Genomic DNA, 25,345 nt, shown 5'->3' with positions numbered 1-25,345 from the left:
TCTGTTGCTATGTGGTACACAGGCTGGTAAAGGGGCCTTTACAGGAGAGAAGTTATGATTTCTAATACAGCGAACCATATTAAACTCTGGGCTATGATGGAGCCAGTGGGTGTAGTACCTGCTTCTGCTAGGGATGATGGGGAGGGACTGTGTTCAGGGAAGACTTCCTGGAGGAGGTTGCTTTTGAGCTGCTGAGTCTTGATGTGTGATGACGCTTTCACAGGCAAGAGGGTCTGGAAAGTCATCCCAGACACAGGGAACAGTCAAAGGCCAAACAGAACCAGACATTCTGTGGTGGGAGAGGTGGCCTCATGGCAGTGTCCTGTGGCTGGAAGGTGGGGCTCAGCTGCAGCAGTAGTTGCATTGGATGGAGCAGGGCTGATGACGTTTTTTAAAGCAGTGTCTGATTCCCGTGTTAGAGGCATCATTAAGCAGCGGGCATTAGAGGAGGGGAAGAGAGTGAGGTGGAGATCGGATGGAAACTAGCCAGTTAGGAATGATTAAAGAGTCTAAGAGACTCGGCAAAGGTGAAGATTTCACAGGAGGTTCTGGGCTAAACTGCAGGTAGGTGTGTCCAACCAGAGGCCTGCAGACCACATGATGCCCCGGGAGAGCCATCAGTGTGGTCCAAGACAAAAATCATAAGACTGGCAGGTAGAAAACATGACACAATATTTTTTTTTATATAGATGACAGCACTGCATCACAATGTCAAACGGTTGGGCATTCCAGTAAGGTCAGGGTTGGGAAGACATGAACGACTTTTAGGAATAAGGATGGGAAAAGTGGAATTGTGAGGTGACTCAGGCTCTGTGGTGACGTGGGGACAACTGGGAGAGGAGCTTCCTTAGGACTGTGGCCTGCTGGAAGGGCTCGCCCAGTCTGTGTGTATGGCGCCCCCTGGAGGCTGCATGCATGCGTGTCCCTGGCTGATACCTGGCTGTTGCAGAGCCATGGGCAGAGAGGGGTGTGGTTATAGATCCTGGCCTGAGATCTGGGAGTCCCCCAGGGTAAGCCTTGGAAAAGGTGGTGGTATGGCCAGGGAGAATAAGTGGGGGTGGGGGGGGTGGGAGGGGGGAGGGGAGGCCTGGGACATTTGTGCTAGCTGCAGCATTAGTGTAGCCAGGAGCTGGAGACCGAACAGCATCCCTCAGACCAGGCATCTGGAGCACAGAAGAAAGTGCCCGTCTCTGCAGTTGGTGTCTGTACACCGTATGCACCCTTCCTTTCTAGGACCGGACCCGGGCTGCTCTCCTGGACAACCTTCACGATGAACTCCACACACACACTCAGGTCATGCTCGGCCTGGGCCCAGAGGAGGACAAGGTTGAGAACGGAGGCCACGGAGGATTCCTGGAGTCTTTTAAGGTGCGGACACAGGCTGACCTGGGGTTGCTGAGACAGAGGGCAGAGGGCAAGCAGTTGAGTTACTGGGAATCCAAGAGCCAGTTAGAGGTAACAGGATGGAGTGGGCGGGCCTTTGCAGAGGGCCGGGCGTTGTGTGAGGTTGGGGCAGCCAGCAGTAGTTCCAGAACACTCTCCCTTGGCCTGGGCCATCTTCAGTTCAGGAATCCCCTAAGCAGGTAAGTGAGTGAGAGAGGGAAGGAAGTATAAACTAAGAACCTCGCTGCTGCTTCCACCTGCCTCCCTCTGGGGAGACAGGAAAGAATTGTGGGAGTAAGGCCACAAGCTATAGGGGTCTTTGGTGGCTGGGTGGGGTGCTGGGTGCCAGCTTCCAGGCTGGCAAAGTGCTGGGGTAGGGTGGGTGGGTGGTTGGAGCTACCAGCAGGTCTCTTCAGCGTTGAGAAGGGAAGAGTTTTACTCAGAACGAGCTCCCTGTCCCCAGAAGGACTCAGATGCAGCCTGGATGGCCACAGAAGCAGTGAGGGGCAGAGGCGGTTTTACTATCATGTCCTGGCTGCATGCGTGCCGGTCCACACAGCACCTCAGCTACATGCGTGCTGGTCCACACAGCACCTCTGTTGGCATATGGTTTGACCTTGACTTTAATCGTGTGCATTTGACTGGACAGTTATTTCTTGATATCTCCTATAACATTCGGTGTGTGTGTGTGTGTGTGTGTGTGTGTGTGTGTGTGTGTGTGTGCGCGCGCGCGCGCGCATATGTGCATGTGTGTGTGCTGAAGGGCACGGTACAAGAGACCACAGGGTCTCAGGACCCTGTACCTCAGAGGTTTACGCCTAGACTTTCTGACCCTAAGCTCAAGGCTCTGCCAGGTGTCCCATTAGAGAGGGCTTCATAAATATGACATTTTGAGGTATTAGGATTAGGGATACGTGTCTTTTTAAAATACCAGCGACAGGGTACTAGGCAAGATTCTTAAAGTCCTTAAGGTACAGCTTTCCTGTTAAGGACCCAGAGATAATAAATCAGACCCCTGTCACTGTGTTGTGAATGTTTATTGGAATAATGCCCGGAAATTGCAGATTGCCTATGGCACAGTAAATACCCTTAGCTGTTGTAACAGGGCACACATTAACTGTGCAGTATAGGTCACGTATAATCTCAAACTGCCCAACTGTCATTCGTGCTCCGTGGGGAAGCCTGGTATTACTGTGGATATAGTAATTTTGGCATAATAATTCACACGCAGTGTAGTTGTGAGTATAGTTTTACATGGGAGGAAACCAAGGCACAGAGACTAAATCATCTGTGCCAGGTCACCCTGGAGACAGAGTTGAATTCAGGTCTCCCAAATTCTCAACAGCTACATGATTCTCCCCTCCCAGTTTCTGACCGTGAAGATTCCAGCCATGCTGGCCAGGCCCGGGCAGGCCTGCGTCACTTGTGCACTGCCCGGCTGGACAGCTGAGAGCAGGGCATAGCTCTGCTGGCCCCAGCTGGAACCAGCTGCCGAGATTCCTCCCAAGGGTGGGACGAGCCAAGCTGCTTGTCCAGGCTGGAGGGATTCCTAGGGCCTCTGGTATAGTCTTGAGGGAAGTGGCCGTGAAAGGGGAGAGACAGGGGCACTCTGGACGCAAGAGAAGCTGGGTGTGGAGCTGCGTTGCCTCTACCCCCAGCAATTGGGAAGCCAAGGCGGGCATGGTGACTGCCGGGGACGGCTTGGGATACATAATGAGATTTTTTGTCTTATTTTTGTTTGACTTTGAGAAAAACAAAAATGAAGGATGCAGGAGAAAAGGAACAGAGAAGGAAGAGGGAACCACGGTAGACAGATAGCCTCACCAAGAAGAGGGCAAGTGTGGGGCTAGGTGATAGGACGCAGGCCTAGGGAAGGCAGAGGAGCAGCCATTTGGAGACCTTCTGAGGCTCTCGGGGGCTCTGCCCCACCTCCTGTCACATCTCTCAAAGTGTCCCACCTCCCACAGTAAGTTAATTTATATAACATGATCAGAGCTGAGCTACAGTCGATGAGCTTGCGCAGGGCTGTTTGGCAGACATTTTATGGAGCCTTTGTTGCTTCAGGTTTTATAGGTTTTCTTTCTTTCTTTTTTTAAAAAAAATTTGTTTAATTTTATTTTATGTGCATTGGCGTGGGGTGTCAAGGTCCCTTGGAATTGGAATTACAAGACAGTTGTGAGCTGCCATGTGGGTGCTGGGAATTGAACCCGGGTCCTTCAGAAGATCAGACAGTGCTCTTAATCATTGAGCCATCTCTCCAGCCCCAGGTTTTCTTTCATACTTTAGAACTAATTTTTTTTAAGGCTTAAGGTATTTGTGTAACACCGTAGGTAGGCTGTGGACATTGTGCCCATGGGTCGAATGGATGAGGTGGCTCAGCAGCTAAGTACAGGGGGCGGACCTAAAGGATGCTGGCTCAGGGCCTCTTCATCCAGTGTCTTGCATTTAATAGGTATGTGTTTCATAGGTAGTAGTATTTGGTATGTGTTTCACTTCAGGTTATTTCTAGAGGGGCTTTCAAGTGACAGAATGCTTCAAGACTCTATTATGACTGGCCTGCGAGCCGGTATTCCAGAGACTTGCTTTGAATTCTGTGGTTGAAGGCAGACCCATTTTCCCCATTCAGGTTTTCACACCTGCCTTTGCGGTTCTGAGGTTTGGGCTAGAGGGCACCATCAGGGTCAGGCACACAGAGTGAGCCTCTGGAATGCTGATGGCCGTGGTCAGTGTGTTCCTCTTCCCCTAGAAAGAGACCTGGGCTTCTCTTGTCTACCCTGCAGTGTGAATTCAGGTCTCCCATGTTTAGAGGCCTGGACAAGCAGGCAGGCAGGCATGGCCCTGGAAAAAAGTCTGTCTCTAGTTTTGTTGAGTTTTTTTTTTCTCCTTATGGGGGCCTCAGGTGGGACTGTGGTGTTAGGATTATTGACATTTCTTCTGGGATTAATGGTAGACCTCCGTGGGCTCTCTCCATACTATCCCAACCATTGTCTGCAACGATTCCAGAAGGAGAGTGGCTGAGTTGAAAGTTCTGTCCCAGGCAGGCGCAGAGTGAGGAGGATGCTCAGGGATGGGGCACCATCCCGTCACGCGGGGTGGCCCTCCACACCTTACTCAGTTCTTCTGGCTTGGAGTGGAAGCTTTCCCTCCACGAGGCCCGACTAGTTGCTCTATGGGCACCCAGACCTGTTGCACCCAAACTGCTTGGAGGAGTCTCAGGACCTGCTGGGCCTACTGACATTTGGAGGTCTTCATTTTACCGTAGATGACAATCTGAAAACCCACACATTTCTAATGAAAAGGACTCATCTTTTGGAGTGATTGCTTGGGTAAAAGATGCTTCCATGGCTCAAGGAGGTGGCTGTGGCCAGACTCTTGGGAACCTTGCAGCATCCACTCATTCATTCATTCATTCATTCATTTAATTATTTTGTTTTCTGATAAAGGAACTGTATATCATTTTGGAAGGTGCTCATCCTGAGACCACTGGTCTATAATGAAGTAAATAGAAAAAGTGGCAGTTGATTTGTCCATGTGGTGTGGATATAGCACAGATGGATTATGGTTTTAGAAACACTGGACCGGCCTGACTCTCCACTCACCTCATAATATGGGGGCAGGAACAGAAGACAGTGGCTCAGAGTCAGAAGTCAGCAGGCGAATTCCTCACCCTTTGAGGAACTGGTGTAGATAGTGCATTGGTCTCCCCTGACCCCTGGAGTGGCAGGAGAGGTCACAGGCTCCTCTGGAAAAGTCTCTTTGGGGGTCCTGGAGCCATAGGCCTGAGTCCCACCAGTGATGGTGGAGGGAGGACAGTGAGTGGGGCAGACACAGTCCCCAGCCTTTGACATCTCTGTCACCCCTTTCCCTCCCGGATGGAAGGGGAAGTTGTGGTACCAGAGGGTGGACTGCGTGATTTTAGCAGTACAGTGCAGGAGGGCAGGAGAGGGAGGGAGGAGAGCCCGGGAGGGAGGGAGGGAGGGAGGGAGGGAGGGACATGGGGAGCAGGGAAACAGAGACAGAGACAAACAGAGAAACAGAGGGGACTTGGGCCTCTCCTCAGCCCATGGTTCAGTCTGAGTGAGCTGCCAGCGTGGTCCTGCTGTAGCCATGTCAGCAATCAGGAGATTATGTCTATCTCAGAGGTCCTGCCTCTGTTTCTTCTCAGAGTTTGGATGGGTAACTCCCGCCTCCTCGCCTCCTAATCATCTCCTTGGTTTTTGTCCCCTATGTTGAGTTTGTTAAATTGACACAACTCACAAACCCCTTTCGTAAGGACGCTATGGCACTGGTGGCTTGTTCTGCAAAGCTAGCTGGGGCTGAGGGAGATTGGTGGAACCAGAGGTCAGTGGTCAAGAGGACAGCAAGGGACAGTCATGTGAAATGATGGAAAAGGCCAGCACAAGATGGCAAGGTTTAGGCATTTAGGTGAGATCCCATCTCTGCACACAGAAGAACTTTCCGAGGGTCAAGCGACCCACTGCTGGAATGAGCAGTCGGGCCCTGGAGGACATGAGCAGGGTTCATGTGAGCTCTGCCAAGTGCAAATCAGCCCAGCTAGTCCCCAGGCCTCATGAAGCCAGAACAAAGGCTTTCCTCATCCCATTGCCACCCCTCCCCTCCTCTCCCTGTCCCCCATCTTTCTTTCTTCCCCTCTGTTTTCTGACTCTGCTGCCTGGTTTGAGAGGCCAGCACTTCCGTTCAGTGTCCATTGGACTGTAATGTCAAATGCTTTAGTTGTCACCGGACAGTTTTATTCAAATCAAGTGTTGTTTTAGGTCTTAGCAATGACGACCACTTGTCTTTCACACTAAGATCGGGGCAGGAGAGCTGACCCGAGCGGGCGGGTATCATCCCGGGTGTTGGGCACACACATTCTCGTCACATCCTTGCCACAGCCCCTCCTGCCGGGGACTATGGGAGAACCAGGACTCCACCCTTCCTGTTGCTGAGAGCAGGAGAGCCGGCCCTGTCCAGCCCTGGAGTTCTGTCAGTTCGTCGGCTCCTCAGATTGTTTTTGTTGACTCTGACAGTAGCGCATGGGCATCCGAAGACACTGTCCTCCGTGACATCAGCCTTTGACACTTCTGTGAGAGTGGGACCCCCACACCTCCTTCTTTCCAGTCATCTGCAGTTCATACTCCATTATGGCCTTCATCTCCATCCCCCCTCTCCTCCCCTCTTCTCCCACCTCTCTCTCCCCTTCCCTATCTCTCCTCCCCCTCCCGTCCTCTCTTCTCCTCTCCCCTCTCCTCTCCTCCCCCATCCTTCCTCGCCTCTTCCCTTTCTTCCCCTCTTTCTTCTGGAGATAGGGTCTCACTATGTAGCTCAGGCTAGCCTTGACTTCTCAAGTCTCCCAAGTTGTATGGGTGACGGGCATGAAGTACCATGTCCAGCTTTGTATTTTCAGTCTTGGGGGCCTGGCATCCTAGACTTGGATTCCTGCTCCATCTCTTACTGATGTGTGACCGTTATTTGTTAACTTGAGAGGCTTTCTATTCTCTCTGTACCTCAGCCTTGTAAGGATCCGATAGGATTGCCTACGGACCAGACACACGTCACAGGGCTTGTGATTCGTACTTGGATCCTACCTGAGAAAGGAACAGTGAGGGCTAGATCAGAGCACAAATGAAGATTTTGAGATGTTGGTGACGCTGGTGGTGGCAGCACAGTGGAGCACGCATATAAAGATGCTGGCATTTAGGAAGCATTTGTGTCGTCTAAGGAGGCTTTCTTCCCATCCAAGGGCATGGCGGATATCTTCAGGTTTCAAAGAGTATGTGAGTCTATGATGCCTGGGTGGTAGGATGAATCAAATATGCCGGCTCTTGCAGCCATGTGCCAGGAACACTGTTGCTAGGCAACTCTTCTGTGGTTCTGTGAGGGGAGAGGTGGCATCCCTCACGGGGTATCTTTGGTTCAGACAATAGAGGCTACGTGATGTTGATTTGAGGCCAGTAGGCCCACAGCTCATTGTTGGTGGCTTGTCTTGAGGGCCATTCAGCCTCTCTGAGTCTCTGTCCCTTGTTAGGAGGAATGGCAGGCAGGAGGGGGCCTTTCACTATTCCCAGGTCTCGAAGGTGTCCCTGGGGTCCTGAAGAGTCGTATTTGTGCCAACTTGATGTACACGGAGCTCTTCCTGGACAGCTCGAGGGAAGGAAGGGGACTTTGCTCTTCCTTTGGAGATATGTGTTAGTGGCACATGGGTCATACATACGCCAGAGTCCAGGAAGGAGGGAGTGGGCTGCAGCTTAGTCCTCCTCTGGTTGCTTCTGGCGCAGTTGGCCAAAGCATACACATTCTTCCCCACTTTCCCTGATGTGGACCTGGGCTCTCCAGCTTTGGCGGCAGGGTTGGCCTCCCAAGATGCTCTCCCTGAAGACACCAGCAAACATCCCCCTCCTGTTCCATTAGTTGAGAATGAGTTAATAAGTGCATTAGACTGAGCCTGAGTGCTTTGTGTTCCAAGGAGGAGCAGAAGACACTGTTGGAGTTTGGTACCGGTACTAGAGCCACTAATAGTACAGAAGTCCAAGGAGCCTTTGCTCTTTGGGCCCCAGGACAACTGACACGCAGACCATCGTCACAGACACTGGGTCTTGTGTCATTAGCCTCCTCTTAGAAGTGTGTTTTGGGCACTCTAGAATGCGATGCCCTTTGGCCTCAGCACCAGTTCCAGCTCCTGGCATGGTGCTGAGCACACAGTAAACATGTCACGCTTAATATCCACCATAAGGGAAGCTACATTTGTGATGCACTGGGCTCTCTCTTAAGCGCTGTATAGGTTCTCCCTGCTACTCCTTTTTAAAGGCACACCCTATCCCATTCCACGTGAGTCTCAGAGAAGCTAGCTAAGCAACCTGCAGGCTCCCCAGCTAACAGGTGGTGCAGCAGAGAGCCCAGGTGTGACTCCCGGTGGCACCAGCCTGATGCCGCTAGGTTGTGTTGTCTGGCTATCTTACCGAGAAACTAGGTAGATGATGACCAGAGGGCACCGATGCAAGGGCTTGGGGTCACTGGAGGAAACCTCTGTTGTAAACACCTCTGTAGCAGAAGAGAGTGTTGTTGTCAGGGGAGCCAGGATCCTGTACCACTTCTGTCCTGTAGATGGGACTGAGTTCCAAGCATCATTAACACCCCATCCTTAGACCTGTGCAGAGCAGTGCTGCCCTCTGGAGAAGTCTGGGGAGGGACTGTCACCCGAGGTCCTGCTCTCCCAGGGGGCCAGTCAGTGTTCTTCTAACATAGTTATTCTCACTTCCTCACGCACCATAGCAAAACTGACTGCCCCGGTTGTCACTGGCCAGACACTAAACCGCTTGCGAATACCCACGCACCCTGCCCTGCCCTTTGCTCTTTGCTAGTCATAAGTGAACACAAGGCTCCACGCCCCCGGCAGTCCCTGTGTATGCGCAGTCTGAGCATGTATCTCTTTGACCAGCCACGCAGATGTGCAGTGTTGATCTAGAAAGTATATCTTCAGCTTCTGCAAGCCCAAGGGAGGACAGGCTGCAGCTTTGATGCACAGATGAGCAGGGACTTGTTCTAGGCCTCTACATCAAGGGTGGATGTAGCTGCCCATGGCTTGCCTGTGGTAACCGTGGCAAGGGCAGTCCAGTCAGTACACGCTTAGGAGAGGAAGCTCAGCTTTGTGAACCCAGAGCCGATGATTTGTGGTTGAGGATGGAGCTCAGTGGTAGAGCTCTTGTCCAGCATGAGGGAGGTCCCAGGTCTTTTCTTCAATGACCACACCGCAACACACACACACACACACACACACACACACACACACACACACACACACACACTCTCAAAATAAAAAAGAGCCAGACACACACACACACACACACACACACTCACACACACACTCTCACAATAAAAAAGAGCCAGACACACACACACACACACACACACACACACACACACACACACACACACATACTATCTCTCTCTCTCTCTCACAATAAAAAAGAGCCAGTGTTCAGTGACACTCCAGACACGGAAGCCATAGCTCTGAGAGGTTGAGCTGCTAACTAGACGATGTCATCGAGGTTTGCTGAGCTCCAGGCCTTGCCTCCCCTACCCATAAGTTGAGGATAACAGGTTGGCCTACCTTGTAGCACTGAGCCCTCAGATCCTGCCTTGATAGAATTTAGAGAACTCTGCAAATATCTATTACCGAAGCATGGGCTTCTGTGACTGCGTGCATGCACATGCTGATGTGTGCACTTATATATCTGTGTGAGCCTGGGGCAGAGTCATGTAGAGGGACCAGGTACTGACTCTCCGACCTTTGCCACACACCCCTCCTGCAGAGAGCAATCCGAGTGCGCAGTCACTCCATGGAGACCATGGTGGGTAGCCAGCGGAAGCTGCATGCTGGCAACATTCCTGGCAGCCTCAGTGGGGGCATTGTCCACAACAGCATGGAGGTCACCAAGACCACCTTCTCAGTGAGTACTTGGGGCCCTGGGCTGGCATGGGGGAGGAGGAGAAGGAGGAGGGAGGAAGGGTGCGTCCTGCTCCAGGTTTGGGCTAGGTAACTTTAGCAGGGCAGGCTAGGGAACACTGAAGTTGCTAAGGAGATGACCTCATCTCCGCTCCGTGACAACAGCCCTGTGGCTCTTCCATGCCAGATTGCCCCTGGGGTTCAGTGTGTACTATGAATTGTTCTCCGAGTTTCCTTAAGAACCCAGCTTGGGGACTCATGAGGGGAGACCCTAATTATCAGCGACAGCAGTGGCCACGCCAGCTTGCTCTGCACCAGGCACTGAGATCCTACCTGATTTTTGTCATGGTTGTCTGAGTAGACACAGGAGCACTCTCCATTGCACACTGTAGGAAAAGGAGGCTCAGAGAGGTCAGGTAACTTGCTAAAAGTCACTGAAGATCTGGGATTTGGCTGCAGGACCTCCTGATACAAAATTTAGCCTCTTCATCACTGTGTATTGAGTTTTCAGGGAGAGATGGTCCTGTGGGTCTATGAACTCAGACCTCTTGACTCCCACGAGGGCAGGTGAGGGGACCACATAGCCAGCCATTAATAAGGCAAGTAGCTTTTGACTTGTAGGGACTGGAATTTTCTTTGAAAAAAAAATTTTTTTAATAGCAGAATAGAATCACCAAGATGCTGACTTTTATTGTAAGTGGCCTTGAACAATGGCTTGATTTACCTACTATTTTCACATCTATTAACCTATTTCTTCCAGAAGGTCATAGTGTCAGCAGAGCAGGGTGATTTCCGGTGGATGGGGAAACTGAGGCCCAGCGAGTCTGACTGGTCTCCCAAAGGGGCACAGCACATGAGAAACGGCATTGAGGAAACCTAGCAGGCTCCAGGCTTCCATGCCTCCTTGGTCAAACTTTCAGCATTGTGTCCCCTTCCCATGCATCAGGCAGGGGAAGGGCAATGCAGAGACCTTAGCCAGCTCCCCGGGGACTTGTCCATCAGTGCACCAGGACTCAGCTCAGTGACCCTCATTTGGTCTGTTACTGTAACTGCTGCCTGGGTCCGTTTATTCACGTGTGGTGATGGAGAGTCAGGAACCCTGCATCCTTATTGCTAGCTGACCTTGACACATCCCTCTGTTTCCTGGTCCCCGGCTTCCTCATCAGTGAGGCGAAAGGCTGAGGCTGGCCACACCAAGGGCTCACTAGATTTTCCAATCTGTGGTCCCCTGAATCATCTCACCTAGCTCAGCTCTGGCTCTACCATGGTGACCCTTTGATCCTCAGGAGATCTAGGCTTTTTTGGATCATTACCTGGTGCCACCGCCTTGGCTTGAGAACTAGAAAGAGGCTATAAGTGGCTCACGCTGGGGTCTGAGCTCCTCGCTGGTTTTTTTGGGGTCTTACAGACCGTGTGTAGCTCAGAGAAGGTGCAGGAAGTAAGGGATGGGTGCGCACACTCACTGTGGAGGTTTTATCGGCAGCCTCCAGTGGCCGCAGCAACCGTGAAGAGCCAGTCGAGGAGCCCCATCAAGCGACGGTCTGGACTCTTCCCCCGCCTGCACTCGGGCTCTGAAGGCCAGGGGGACAGCCGGACACGATGGTAACTGTCCGGGTCTGCCAGTTCTCCTTGATAGCTGTCAGGTGCCCAAGCACAGGGACAGGTTTTTCCCAGTGTCAGGCTTCCCCTGAACCGGCTGGCCTCACTTTCAGGTACCCCGCACACTCTGCCAATGGTGTTTAGGAGAGCTGCCCTGACTGGAGATCTGGGCAGCGATGGGGTAGAATTGCTCATGCAAAGAAATTGAACAGATCCGTGTCACTTCCCAGAGAGAGAGAGTGGCGAGCCCCAGTGTTCGAGGACAAGTAGGAGGTCAGGAGCTGACAGACATAGCTGGGAAGGAAGAGAGAGGACAGACTGCACAGGGTGTGTGTGTGTGTGTGTGTGTGTGTGTGTGTGTGTGTGTGTATCCAAAGCTAGGAGGGAAGACATCACTGTTTGTGTCTGTCATGGAGGGAAGTTATTATAGTGAGCCAACCCTGTGGTTTGACAGTCAGGGGGAGGTCACTAGCAACCTCACCCAAGTGTGAGGAAGGATGGGAGGGTGGCTCAGTGGGTAGTGTTGCTGGGCAAGTCTGAGGACTTGGGTTTGGGTCCCTAGCATCCGTATAAAAAGCTGGGTGTGGTGACAGGAGGATCCCTGGAGCTTGCTGGCCAGTAGGTGAACCCCAGGTTCAGTGGGGGGACTGTCAGAAAAGGAGGTGGGTAGCTATGAAGGAAAGCAGTGACATACATGTACATGACACACACACTCACTCTCCACACACACACACACACACACACACTTGCTCTCTCTACACATACACACTTGCTCTCTCCACACACACACACACACACACACTCACTCACCACACACACACACACACACACACACATTCACTCATCACACACACACACACATACTCACTTACCACACACACACACACACACACACACTCACTCACCACACACACACACACACACACATACACACACTCACTCACCACACACACACACACACACACACACACACACACACACACACTCGCTCTCCACACACAGAGCTTATATAGGCTGTTAACACCTCTAGGGTGGGTGCCTGTAATCGTAAGGGTTAATAACAAGTGTTAACGAGGATGAGGAGATATTGGCACGTCTGTACGCTGCTGGTGAGGGTGTGAGATAGTGCATCCGCTTTGGAAACCATCGTGGCAGCCCTCCAAGGGCTAAACCTAGAGTCACCATAGGACCCAGCACATCACCAGCGCATACTTGCTAACTGCAGCGTTATTCATGGTAGCTTGAAGTGGAAACAACTGAAGGGCCTGTCACCAGATGACTAGATAAGCAAAATGAAATAAGTATACCTACAAAATATGATATTATTTCACAACGAATAACAAGTGCCGAGATACTGATGCAAGCTACAAGGTGGGCAGACTTCGAAGCCGTTAAGCTAGTAGAATCCAGATGTGAAGACCATGCGTGCTGTCAGGTCCCATTTCTATGGAGTGTCCAGACTAGGCAGAGTTCATAGAGACACGAAGAAATGAGTTAGGGGTGGGGGTGGGCAGTGATTGCAGATGAGCCAGGCTTTCTTTTTTTCTAAGATAAAATTAGATTGTGGCGAAGGCTGCATAATCCTGTGAACATTTTAAAAATAAACAGATGAGTTGTGTGACATGTGCATCATGCCTCATTAATGCTGCTATTATGAAAAGTGCACTGAAGGGTGAGAGGGGTGCCTCAGTGGTTAGGAGCCCTGGCTGCTCTTGCAGAGGACCCTGGCTTGGTTCCCAGCATCCACGTGGAGGCTCACAACCATTTGTAGCTCCAGGTCCAGGGGATCCTATGAGTTTACCAGGCAAGCGTGTGGCGCACCTACACACATGCGAGCAAACACATACAAACAATCAGTAAGCAAATAAATAAGTCTTAAAAGAAAAAGAAATCAGTGGTCCCAGGGCTCAGAAATATTAAAGAAAAAAACAAATGAACTGAGGAGAGCACTGTCCTGGTCCCTGTATCTGGCACAGGGTAAATTGTGATCTTTGTTGAATTGTAGGAGAAGGGAGCTCTTAGATCCTTAAGCCTAGAGCACCCCTTCACTTCCCAGCACCCAGGGCTGCCTTGTCACATGTAGGGTGTCCTCAAGAGTCATTACAGTAGGTGCGCACCCCCCACCCCCAGAACCTCTCAGGCATCCATGAGTGGTGGGTTGATTTCCACAGGGCCCCGTGTCGTTCTCCATCAGGACCGTCCTTATCTAGAGCGCTGCCAGGTTGAATGGCAGCCTTGGCCCATCACCATGAATCCAGGTTGGCCTTACTGTAGGGAGCAGACTCCTCTGCTGTCTCCTGCAATCCCACAGGCTCGGGTGAGGAGGGAGCTGGTGGCTACACTCCGTGTACTGGCCCCCATAGCCTGAGCTCTGTGTGGGGCAGAGAGTGGACAAGGGCGGGGCACCTGCCTTCCAGGCTCACTTCTTTCTCTTCATTCTCCTCCCCCTAGTGACAGTGCCTCCAGCACTCCCAAAACCCCAGATGGCGGACACTCTTCTCAGGAGATAAAGTCTGAGACCTCATCCAATCCCAGCTCTCCAGAAATCTGCCCCAACAAAGAGAAGTAAGAGAGGTCGGGGTTTGGGAAAGGCTGGCTGTAGCCATTTGGAGTCCTGGCTTTGTGTGCTCTGCCTCCAGGCGAGCTGAGAGCAACAGCGCTTGCCCGTTGGAACAGTCTCTGGGACACAGAAGACCACCGGCAGAGGCTGGGGGAGCCGCTCCGGGGCAGGTGGTAGACCTGCCTCAGTCTCTGTCTTCCTTGCTCCCCGTTGTTCTCGCAGGCCCTTCATGAAGTTGAAGGAGAACGGCCGTGCCAACATCTCCCGCTCCTCCTCCAGCACCAGCAGCTTCAGCAGCACAGCAGGGGAGGGCGAGGCCATGGAGGAGTGTGACAGCGGGGTAAGTGTGTCTCATCCAATCAGAGACCAGCTCTCCGGGGGCCCAGCTGGTTCTACTCTGCTTTAAAATAATACCGTGGAGAAGCAGTGGCCAGCGCAGCAGCTGTCGCTACCAAATGAGAGCTGTGAGCGAGGGAAGAGATGCAGTCTTAGCAGAGTGCTTAAGAGCAGCAGTGGAGAGTTGTCCGTGCCAGGGGGTGGGGGGTGGGGGAGGGGTTGCGTGGGGTTGGGTGGGGTTGGGTGGGGCACCACTGGAGAGGAAAGAGGTCAGGCTAAGGCTGCACTCATGGCTGAGGCAGAGGTCCCAGGTAGGATGGCTTGCATGGTCCATCTCAGGACAGCTGTGGGGCTGCTAGGGGTACATTAGCCTTGCTCACCCAGTTTCTCTCCCCAGAGCAGCCAGCCATCCACAACCTCGCCCTTCAAGCAGGAGGTGTTTATCTACAGCCCGTCCCCGAGCAGCGAGAACCCCAGCCTGGGGGCTGCTGCCACCCCCATCATCATGAGCCGGAGTCCCACAGGTCAGTGACACGTGAAGATGTATGTGATGTAGTTTGGAGGGCAGGGCTGTGCCCTGAGTGCTGTTCAAAGGGCACGGATCCCGGGCACACTGAACTGGCTGACTTCTAAGCTGTTAGGACCTTCACATCCACTAGCTTACTCCACCTGTCTGTCATATTCTTATCTTCTTTTATATGGGGAAATTGAGGCTCAGAGCATTGAAAGATCTCATGATGATCCCATGGTGGAGGAGTTAGGACTGAGTGGTTAGAAAGCTGCATACCCTCTGTTTACCTGTCACCCTACTGTGACCACCGAGGCCAGTGTCACAGAAGTGATCTTGGGCACCTGGCAGTGAGAGGAGATAGCAATGGAGGGGGCTGGAGGAATGGAAGACCGTGTTCTGAGAGTACGTGAGGCTCCGTGCAGCAGGGGTTACACGGAGGTGAGAGAGAGGACAGGGGCCATGGGGACCATAAACAGGCTGCCAGGAGGTCTGGGGAGGACCCACCTGGGGAGGACTCCACCCAAAGGAGGACTCATCTGGGGAGGACTCCACCTGAAGGAGGACTGATCTGGGGAGGACTTAACCTGGGGAGGACTCACCTGGGGAGGATTAAACCTGGGGGAGGACTCACCTGGGGATGATTCAACCTAGGGGTGGACTCAACCTGGAGAGGATTCACCTGAGGAGGACTCATCTGGGGAGGACTCACCTGGGGGTGGACTCAGGTATTGGTAAAAACTGCTGAAGGTTCCGAGAAAGGCCATTTGGGAGCTGCATGCTGAGTATAGAAAGGATTAGTGGGACCTGGGAAGGAGGCACAGGCACAGGGGACACCGAGGGAGCCAGGGTCATGGAAGAGCAAGTTGGGGTATAGAACTTACTGGTGTTGGTAGTGCAGCCTTGGGGAGACTAGGGGCCTGGATCTTCTGAGTTGCTGAGATCCCAACAGTTGAGCAGAGGAGGGAGTGTCATGTTGGAGGGACAGAGTAAGGGGTCAGCTCCCAGGGTCAACCAAGTACCCAGTGTGACAGATGAGTTTTACCAGGGGAGGGACGCACTGTGGGAAGGAGTTAGCTAGTGTCAGTAGGAAGTGTTTGTAGGCAAGCAGTCTCAGGCTGTGAACGTACGGGAAGAGGAAGGGCAGTTGCTAGTTTTTGCACACACTGGTCAGTCGTTGTAAGCATTCTTACTTACACACACTGGCCAGTCATTTGTAAACTTACACACAGTCAACATTCACACTCTGACCAGAGGAGGGCTTTGCAGTCTCTCTGAGCCTCACCATGGTAGGGGAGGCTTTGCCATTTCCATGGGTCTAAGGCATTGGGTCTGTCTCAACAAAGCACATTTCCCCAGGACTCCATCTGCTCTTTAGATATTCACTCGGGACTTCCTCGGCTCCCCTCAATGATTGGATGAGCATACACTATAAAGAACACACAACCATTAACCTAAATGTGTCTTGTGGGACTGCAATAAAACATTAGTGTGACCGTTCAGTTCCCAGCTAGGGATAATCTCACTCCCCAAGGGACTTGGGCAATATCTACTGTTAGTTTTGGTTTTCACAGTGGCTGGGGTAGGGGTGGTGCTCTATGAGTGTCACTGGGTCTTATAGCATGCATCTGTACATGTGTGAACATGTATGTGTGTGTATGTGTGTTTGTGTCTCTGTGTGTATGTTTTATATGGACATAGTAAACTTTACCAATATGATGGATCTAAAACACAGTTTGCAAATAATAGCAAAGTATGCAGTATTCTTTACAGCGAGTCCTACGTGTCTGTAAGATTCGCATAGGACAGGTTTACTGGTTCACAGAGGTCACCTAACTCTGGTGCTTATAGCCAGTACAAGGCTGCAGATGACAGTCAAACCTGGTCCCCTTGTGGATGCTGGTGGATATTATTCCCTCCGCTGATGCTTTACATTAGGAAGACAGCCTTCAGTTGTCAGAGATGCAAATAGCCTCTTTGCTGCTTTTGGTGGTACTCAAACAACAGGGAGCAGGTGGCTCCCACACTGCTCTTCACAATGTAGCGACAGCAGGCACAACCCGTTTTCAGGTTTACTCCATTTGTTATTATTTTCCACTAGTTTCTTAAATCCTAAACCAAGCCCCGATTGGTAAGGTTGCCAACTTCAGTAGCCTTCATATTCTTATCACTTGCTGTCCAGCAGCCACTGTCCCGTCCAGGAATGTGGCATCAGGAGAGCTGCATAGCCTACAACCTCAGTGAGCTTCTGATAGAAGCATACAGCAGATGTAAGGGCGCGGATGACAGCAAAACATGGTAATCTGATGAGGAAACGACAAATTTCGAGTATCCAATATCTTCCTTGAACATGGCTTGTTTACTTATGAGCTTCCATAATTTAATTTTGACAATATTTAATGTAAAAGTGAACTGCGTTTAATAAGTAAGACATAGCATTTCTCAAAGTTTGAGTGCCGTTTCTGGCGAGGTGGGTATCTGTGAGTGAGCGTGCTTTGAGGGAGAGGTGGTGGTCCCTTTTCCGGGTCGCCCTGCTCAGTATTCTGATTTTGCTAGAATGAACCCTCAAGCCCCATGTCTTTTTTTTCTTCCCTTAGATGCCAAAAGCAGAAATTCTCCGAGGTCAAACCTGAAATTCCGCTTTGATAAACTCAGCCATGCTAGCTCCAGTGCGGTAAGGATGGTATGGGCAGCTAAGGAAGGGTCCCAGGAGCACTACACCCCACATTCCAGGACCTCCCTGCCCCCATAGTTAGTTTTTTTTCCCCAGTGGGACAGAGAGAGAGAGAGAGAGAGGGAGGGAGGGAGGGAAAGAGAGAGAGAGGGGGGAGGAAGGGAGGGAGGGAGGGAAAGAGAGAGAGAGGGGGGAGGAAGGGAGGGAGGGAAAGAGAGAGAGAGAGAGAGAGAGAGAGAGAGAGAGAGAGAGAGAGAGAGAGAGCGCGAGCGCGCGAGCGCGCGAGCAGCGCACCACCCAGAGAGTGCTCATGAGGATCCCCTAGGCAGGCAGAGAAGGATGCTCTGTCAGATCTGGGTGTGATGGTCTCTGTCCTTACATGGTGCAGACACCAGGCTCGGGGCTCACCAGCCACCTCTGCCCCTGCCTCCTGCAGTTGAGCCACATCCTTGCACCCAGCCGTGTGTAGGTGTGAGATTGGCTCTGCTGGCCCCACCCCCACCCCGGGAGCCCACGACCCTTCTTGAGCACTCACCATTTAGTGTGCAGAAGCTCGAGGTGGGGGCAGTTGTTGTCTGGTGTTTGAAAAGTCCTTGTGTGTTTCTTACACAGGGTCACTAATGGGAAGGCGGAGTCCTTCTCCTGTTCCAGGTGGGTGCCTTACAGTGGCCAAGGGGGAGTGTTCTCTCAAGGCCAGAGTATCTGTGGCTTTACGGCCTGAGGACTATGGAGGTCTACTGTCGGTGGACATCTCCAGGCCTTCGTGGGGAAGGAGGGGCTGAGACCAGTGGCCGGGAACGGCTGCCCAGCGGCAATGTGATAGCCCCCTGTACCGGGTGGAGCTGGTTGTAGAAGCTGGAAAGGGCAAGTAGCCGAAAGTTCACTTCTTTCCCTGGAGGGAGGAATGCCTCAGTTTACCCCTCGCTTTTCGGGTTGCAGGCAGTCTGTCTCTCCTTGTCTTTCTGGCCAAGGCTCCAGGCTGGTACATATCTTCCACATGTGACATGAGATGTCTCTACCAAGGCATTGCTGTGAGGGACAGCCTCAGAGTGGTCTCTGTTCCTGGCATGATATGCTGGTGAACTCCTGATAGTGAAGTCAGATCCACTGGGACCCCCTCCCCCCACCTACTCAGTGAGGAGGTCTCTCAGGAGTATGAGTGGGTTGGCACCAAGGAGAAGGGTACAGTTGAGCCCACTTTTATGTTAAACCCGTTCATGAGAAAACAGAAGAGACAATGGGGGTGTGATGCTGGTCTCCACCATCCGTGATGGGCTACAGCTGCTTCTGGGGCTGAGTCCAGGGACTTTGTATTTGATACCCTCCTTGTCCTGAGCATAGCCATGGGCAAGGGGGTTCCCCATTCTGACCCCACCAAGTTTTCTTCCCTTTTTTACCCAGTGCTTGGTCTCCATCTCCCTTTTTTTTTTTTTTATCTCCGCAGGGAAGTGTTGATTCTGGCCTGCAGACGCCTCCTAATTCCAGCAGTTTTTGGGGGGGTGCCACCACCCACTACTCTGACCATTGAGGCCTGCTAGCTCACTGGTCACCTGCTCAGCAGACCATCTGTCTGTTCCATGTCCTGACCTGGCCGTGGCCTTGGTGGCTCTTTCTCCAACAGACCTGAAAGCTCCATCCTGTACTCCCGACCTCCTGACGTGACCGGCTATCTCAGTCAACTGTTGTGTTTTACCTGCAGGAAAAGAGTTGGGCGCGGGAATCCTGAGTCCCAGGGCGCTCCGTGGGGGTTGTGTGGTGGGGAGCAGAGGTAACCGCAGAATGGCTGGTGGGTGCTGTCTGTCTTGGGTCACAGTACAGTGCCTTCCTGGACATGGTGGAAGGGCTGCTTTTCCAGGAATATCCCAGCATCCTCCAGGTTGTATCTCACTGTACTTCTGACACATCTGCTGGCCCAGGCCTAGGTAGGGAGCTCTGTCCCTGCTGCCAGGGTTTCCTCGGGGTGGGGCGCGTAGGAGGCTTCCTCATGGAAGGTCAGGGTCAGAGGTAGGTGTGTCTCGGACCTGACTGCGTGCTTCCTTGACTGTAGCCTCAAGGTTTTCCCTTCCTAATTTTATACAAGCTGCTGATCATCCTTGTGGTAGGAGAAGCCCCAATAGTGGGCAGCAAGGGAGTGTGGAAGTCCAGGGAGAACACACAGCCAGTGCAATGACGTTTATCGGTTGAAGAAAGCCTCTGGGTGGGAAGGCTCATCTGGGGTCCAGGTTTCCAATTTAGTGAGGATTCAGAAAATACATAGTCCAACTCATCTCTTAGGTGGGCGAAAGGGAAGAGATTGTGTGTGTGTGTGTGGTGACTTGGCAAGTTTTGGTCAGTTTGGTGTGTGGCATTTGAACTTAGTGGTGGAAACCACACGCTGTCCCTCCACCTCTGTGTTCCTGGCATCTGTGAGGGGCCTGGTACTGCCTAAGGGCTGCTTCTAGGCTCAGTTCCTCCTTTCTCTCTTCCCATCCTCAGCTGCAGGGCTCTAGGCAGTGGTCTCACCGGCACGGTTCCTGGCAGCCAGGCCTCACGAGCAGGCTGCCTGCGCTCCTGGCCATGGCCACCTTCTCTGGGTGAGCCCACATCCTGAGGAGCTCCCTTTGGCTCTGCAGCCTGGGTATGGAGTGGAGCATCCACCAGGCTAAACACCAGACCTGAACAGCAGACACTTGAGGACCCCGCCCCACTAAGTACACATTAGACTGTGGCACAGGGCTGCTCAGTTCTGGGCTCCTGTTTCAGTGAGCAGTGCGTTGTCTGCCTAAGGGTGGCACAGCCTTTGGGGCCGGTATTGTAACTATGTCCCGACCCCTTATGTCATCTGAGCACAATTTTGACCCTTCATTCCCCACGCTCTTATTTGCAGACAAGGGAGCGGGACCTGTCCTCTCTCCTGGGGAAACCTGCTTTCATGAAATACTAGTCTGGTAAGATTTGTTCTGGTTAGAAGGTCAACAAGATATCTGTTTAGTTTTATTAAAAGCTGGCGTAGTGGCACTGGCTGCTGGAAGGAGGCGGGTGGGTCCTGGCAGGGTTCTGCTGGCAGCTTTCGGCTTGAACTTGAAAGGTCACACTGTGTTTTCTTTGAAATGATTACAGGGCTCTCTGGCTCCCTTCTCTGACTTGGACAGTTTTACCTTTGCTCGGTGGTTGTGCTACATTGCATTATGGTCTGGAGGTCCTTGGGGGCCTTCCAGGTTGTCCCGCACTGTCCCCGCTGCTTTGTGCTATTCTGCCTGCGGATGTTATCCCTGGACGAGGTGTTTCCTCTGCTTCCAGGTCAGTGCGCAGGATGGATGGCTGGTTCCAGAGGAACTGAGAGGTCCTGGGCCTGGGACCTTCATCCTTGGTTCGCTGTTGAGCTGCTCTGGGCAGGATCTGAAACGCCTCTGCCCTCTGCCCATGCCTGCCTCTCTCTCTGTAGCAGGTCCCATCCTGTGGCTTCCAGAGTATATACCGGCAGCCCCATTAGAGTTCTCTGCTGAAAAGGGGGAGATTAACGGCAGGGCCCAGCCTCCCCTCGGGCCTTTGGACTGGAGGCTGTTCCTGCCATACCTGCTCCAGTCTTTTCTTTCATGGCCGTACCTGCTCTCAGGGCTCAGAGTCTGGCTGAGGCCCCTTGATGTTCTGTAGACGCTGCTGCTGCTGTTTGTGTTTGGAGACATTGTCACTGTTACCTCCACAAGGGGTTCTCCTGGTCCCAACTCCGCCTCTGGGGTCTGCCTGAGTCACTGAGGAAACTATTTTGCAGGTGTTAATAGGCATCCAGATGCCCCCAGCTCTGTTCATATATCAAAACAGATGTGGGAGAGCTCCAGATAGAAGGTCTTAGCCAGAGTTTCGGTCTGTGATAATGAATGCCGAGTGTGTGTGTGTGTGTGTGTGTGTGTGTGTGTGTGTGTGTCTGTGTCTGTGTCTGTGTGTGTCTGTGTCTGTGTGTGTTTGGAAAATCATCTATGCTTCAGCTTTGTGGGCACCATTTGATAACTCAAGCCTTCTGGCCTCTGTTCGCATCCCATCCGAGCATGTCATCTTCCAGATGAGCGGAAAGAACTTGCCCGAGGCCACACAGCCACCTAGTGGCAAAGCTGTCCTTTTCTGTGGACCAGCTGTCCTTACTGTTGGTGGGGTAAACAGTTGCATGTCTCAGGGCCTGGGTTTTGGGGTCTCTGCAGTGGCAGGGAGGTGCCGGGGGTGGAGGGTGTTGACAGGGCCTCGGTCTCTGCTGGTTTTCCTCATGAGAAGTCTTGGTCAGTGTGGACCCTGGGGCTCGAGTGAAGGAAAAGGAGGGGACTGGATTCTGGCAAAGTGCTCCTTGATTATCAGTGACTGGGGCAAAGTTATCTGGACAAAGATGCATTAGCTTTAGTTCTTCTGAATCAGGATAGAAAGTGATAAAAAGGAACTAATTCTCTGGTCTGTCTTCTCTTCTTCCCTCTCTCCATCCCTCCCCCCTCCTCCTACCCCCCCCCCCCCTATGGTGCTGGGAATGAATCCAACTCATGTGAGCGAGTACCTCGCCACTGAGCTACACCCCAGGCCTCCCCAGTTTTTAAAATGGAGATGGGAAATAAAAGCCCACGTCACCTTGACGAGGCAGGACACAGCCAGTTTCATTTTTGCTTCCTTTGACCCTTTATGGTGCCAACTCAAACATTACCTTTTGTCCTTTGTTTCTCAGTCTGTAAAGACAGCTGTGTTGTGTGTGTGTGTGTGGGGTGGGGGGAGTATCTGGAGTACAGACAGAGCTATGGCTTCTGGGCCAGCAGGGACCAGGTTAGGCAGCTGTGCTCTGGACCCCCACCCCCAGCTTCTAATGACCCCTCAGTCACAGGCAAAGGCAGGTTGGTACAGTGGACAAGGCTGCTACTGATTCCAGGGCCATCATACTGTTACTCACAGGGCCTGTGAGGCATCCTAGCAAGCCCTGGAGTCTGTTCCACCGCCAGCTCCTTGTCCACACCAATCCCACATCTCTTTTCAGCTGGGCTATATATAGCTCCTTTTGGGAGAAAGAAAACAACCCCGAGAGCCCAAGGGCAGTCTGCCTAGTGAGCAGCAGCTGGGGCAGTGGCTTTGGCCTGGGCCTTACCATCCTCAGAGGATAGTGTGCTTGGCTGGAATTAGTTAGTGGCCATTGCCTTTAGTTTTTATGACACTTCCACTTAGAAGGGCAAAACTCCCCTTCTGGCTCCTTAGCGTGTGTGGTGTGCCAACTCTTCCTCCTCGTGCTGTCACCGCTTGACCTCCAGCTCCCAGGGTGCCGATGTCTCCACGTGAAGAGATGCTTGTGTGGTAGAACCTAAGAGGTGTAGTCTGGAAGTGACCCCCGTGACGATGACTTTTCTTTGCTTCCTCTCAGTGAGGGGGGTGATTCGTAGATCCCCAACTGCCTATGTAATGTAAATAGTGTACATTTAATTTATTGCTATGGTAGCACATTGTATTTGTTAATGTATAAAACAAATTCTAAAAGGTTGACAAATGTATATTTTGTTGCTTAAATGTGTCTTTGCAGAACTTGACAATAAATAACATATTTTGTGTCCATCAGAGTTCACATTTCTTGGAGTGGGGCACCAGACCTCAGCAGGGCCTTTCACTGGAGGGTGGGTATTAGCTGGCTTGACGTGTTTAAAAATTTTTAAACATGCCGTCATGTTACAAACAGACAGACAAACAAACTAAGCAGGCCTGGTGCTGGGGAAATGGTTTATCGGATAAGATTGCTGAGTTCAAATCCCTGGTGCCCACAAAAAGCTGTGCCTGATTTTATGTGCCTGTGACCCTGTATTGGGGGAGGGGCAGGAACAGGAAGAGACTGGAAACTTGCTTGTTGGCCAAGGGAAAACTTGTCGGCAAGCTTCCTGCTCAGTGAAAGACTCTGTCTCAGGCAATTAGATCCAGAGCAAGGGAGGAAGACAAGTGATGCTCTGGACTTTGGATGTGTGCACAGGAGTGCAAACCTGCACACTTACATGTATGCAGTACATATACATACAACACACACATATGCACACACGCACACACATACACACAGTCAAAGTGACTGTGACTTTAACAAGAAGGAGCTTATAACTATAACAAAATCGAGTTTCTGTTTCTCTTTTTTAAAATATCAGACTGAATCTATTTCAGGCATGGGTTGGTAAATGCAGGCTCCAACTCCCTTTGAGAAGACCTGAGTGCACCATTGTCTCCAGCACTCCTTACTGAGCCATCTCTCCAGCCCCTACCCGTCAGTCATTTATCCACTCTTTTTGTTTAGCCTCTGTAGTCTCAAGATCAGACCCCTGCTACTGACTTGTCTCCTTCCTATTATTCCCTGTCCCCCTTTGCCTAAGTTCTTATCCAGGCTTTCTGTTCAAGGGTTCTCCTGTGGCTAAATGCCTCCCCTCACATCTTCCTCCAACTCACAGTGGCTACACTCACCCACGTGCTTTGCTTGACTGTTTGGGTGGAGATTTGAAGGCAAGAGGCAGGTTTTAAGCCTCTGTTGGGGACTTGCTTTGTGATCTTGGGCAAATTGCTCAAACAACATGCCATGATCTGAATTATCCTCTGTGTGCAATCAGAAATACAACCTGAATTCCTAACTGAGGAGAAACTTTGAAGAAAAGTTTTGTTTGGTAGCAGAGCTTCATTAATAATGATAACCCCAACAGTAGTAACAGCTGGCATTTGCCTAGGCAGCCAACTTGCTATATTGACTTACTTGTCCCTAAAACTACATTGTGGGAAACTGCAGCCACGGGAAAGATGTGCTAGGTGCGTGACACCTAAATATAAATAAAAATAAAGGACAAAGTACAAGTAAAGATAAAGATATATAAGCTTGCTAAAACTGGCAACAATTCATACATGCTAAATGATTAAGAAATATATGCGGTGGGGGGGGGGCGCTGGAGAGATGGCTGAGAGGTTAAGGGCACTGACTGCTCCTCCGGAGGTCCTGAGTTCAATTCCCAGCAACCACATGGTGGCTCACAACTGTCTATAATGTGATCTGATGCCCTCTTCTGGCTTGCAGGTGTACATGCAGCCAGAGCACTGTATGCATAATAAATAAATAAATCTTAAAAAAAAGAAATATATGCGGAGATGCAAGACGGTGGTGCCAGTCACACACACTGTGTCTGATGGGCAGGATGGAGCTTAGGGATTGGGCTGGGAGCTACAGACCACAAGATCTGGAGATCCCTAGGCGAGAGGGTTTCACATGGTACAGAGCACAGGTGGGTCTGGCCTCAGGCCATCTAACTGGTCGCTGGAGGATGGGTGCCCAGTCCCCAGAGTCTGGATGCACACCTGCTTGTGAACTGCATCTGCTCTCTATATCTCAGACTTTGTAGCTGAGACTGAACTGTGGGTGGTGAAGTGCCAGCGTCTGGCTTGGCTGACCCAGGGGAGAACCCAGGAGAATGGGTGGATCCAACCTCAGACCACAGAAAGCCCCAGGATCTGGTGGCCTCAGGCAAACTCTCCAAAGCCCAGCCAAATGCAGCCTATCCGGCTGTGCCTACACTCTCTTTAACTGAACTGTGGGCTGTAGAGCACCAGCATCAGTGTCTGCTGGCCCAGGGGGGGATCCCAGTGTGGATCTGGGATAGATCTGACTTCTGATCACTCTGGTCCATGGAGGGACCCAGGGCCTAGGTGGTGTGTGTGTTGGGATGGGGGTGGGGGTGGGGGAGGGGAGAACAGGCAGCTGTGGACACGTTCTCCAAAGCCCAGCCAAACACCTCAGGCTAAGGCATGGTACCTGAACTCTGTGACAAACTGACCCAAGGACCCAGGGCCTGAGCGGGCATGAGCATACTCACTAAAGTCCAGCACTCT

General features: G+C 51.9%; 1 protein-coding gene across 12 annotated transcripts in view; it reads left to right on the top strand.

Annotated features, from left to right (window-relative positions):
* RAP1GAP2 (RAP1 GTPase activating protein 2) overlaps positions 1-23,056 on the top strand; it is a 238,502-nt gene extending 215,446 nt beyond the window's left edge. For 11 of the 12 annotated variants that reach the window (XM_084802775.1, XM_084802783.1, XM_084802782.1 and 8 more), the window contains 9 exons: positions 1,234-1,368; positions 9,696-9,833; positions 11,313-11,431; positions 13,880-13,993; positions 14,211-14,328; positions 14,722-14,848; positions 17,430-17,506; positions 18,119-18,157; positions 18,951-23,056. In XM_084802775.1, the coding sequence (XP_084658901.1) occupies positions 1,234-1,368; positions 9,696-9,833; positions 11,313-11,431; positions 13,880-13,993; positions 14,211-14,328; positions 14,722-14,848; positions 17,430-17,506; positions 18,119-18,127 (837 nt within the window). In that variant the 3' untranslated portion in view covers positions 18,128-18,157; positions 18,951-23,056. The remainder of the gene's footprint in view (positions 1-1,233; positions 1,369-9,695; positions 9,834-11,312; positions 11,432-13,879; positions 13,994-14,210; positions 14,329-14,721; positions 14,849-17,429; positions 17,507-18,118; positions 18,158-18,950) is intronic. The other variant, XR_014783449.1, reaches the window with a different exon arrangement.
* Positions 23,057-25,345: the final 2,289 nt, after the last annotated feature.

The sequence above is a fragment of the Acomys minous genome (assembly GCF_964271855.1).
Source record: "Acomys minous genome assembly, chromosome: 12".
NCBI lineage: Eukaryota > Metazoa > Chordata > Mammalia > Rodentia > Muridae > Acomys > Acomys minous.
This window is presented reverse-complemented; position numbering and strand designations above follow the sequence as displayed.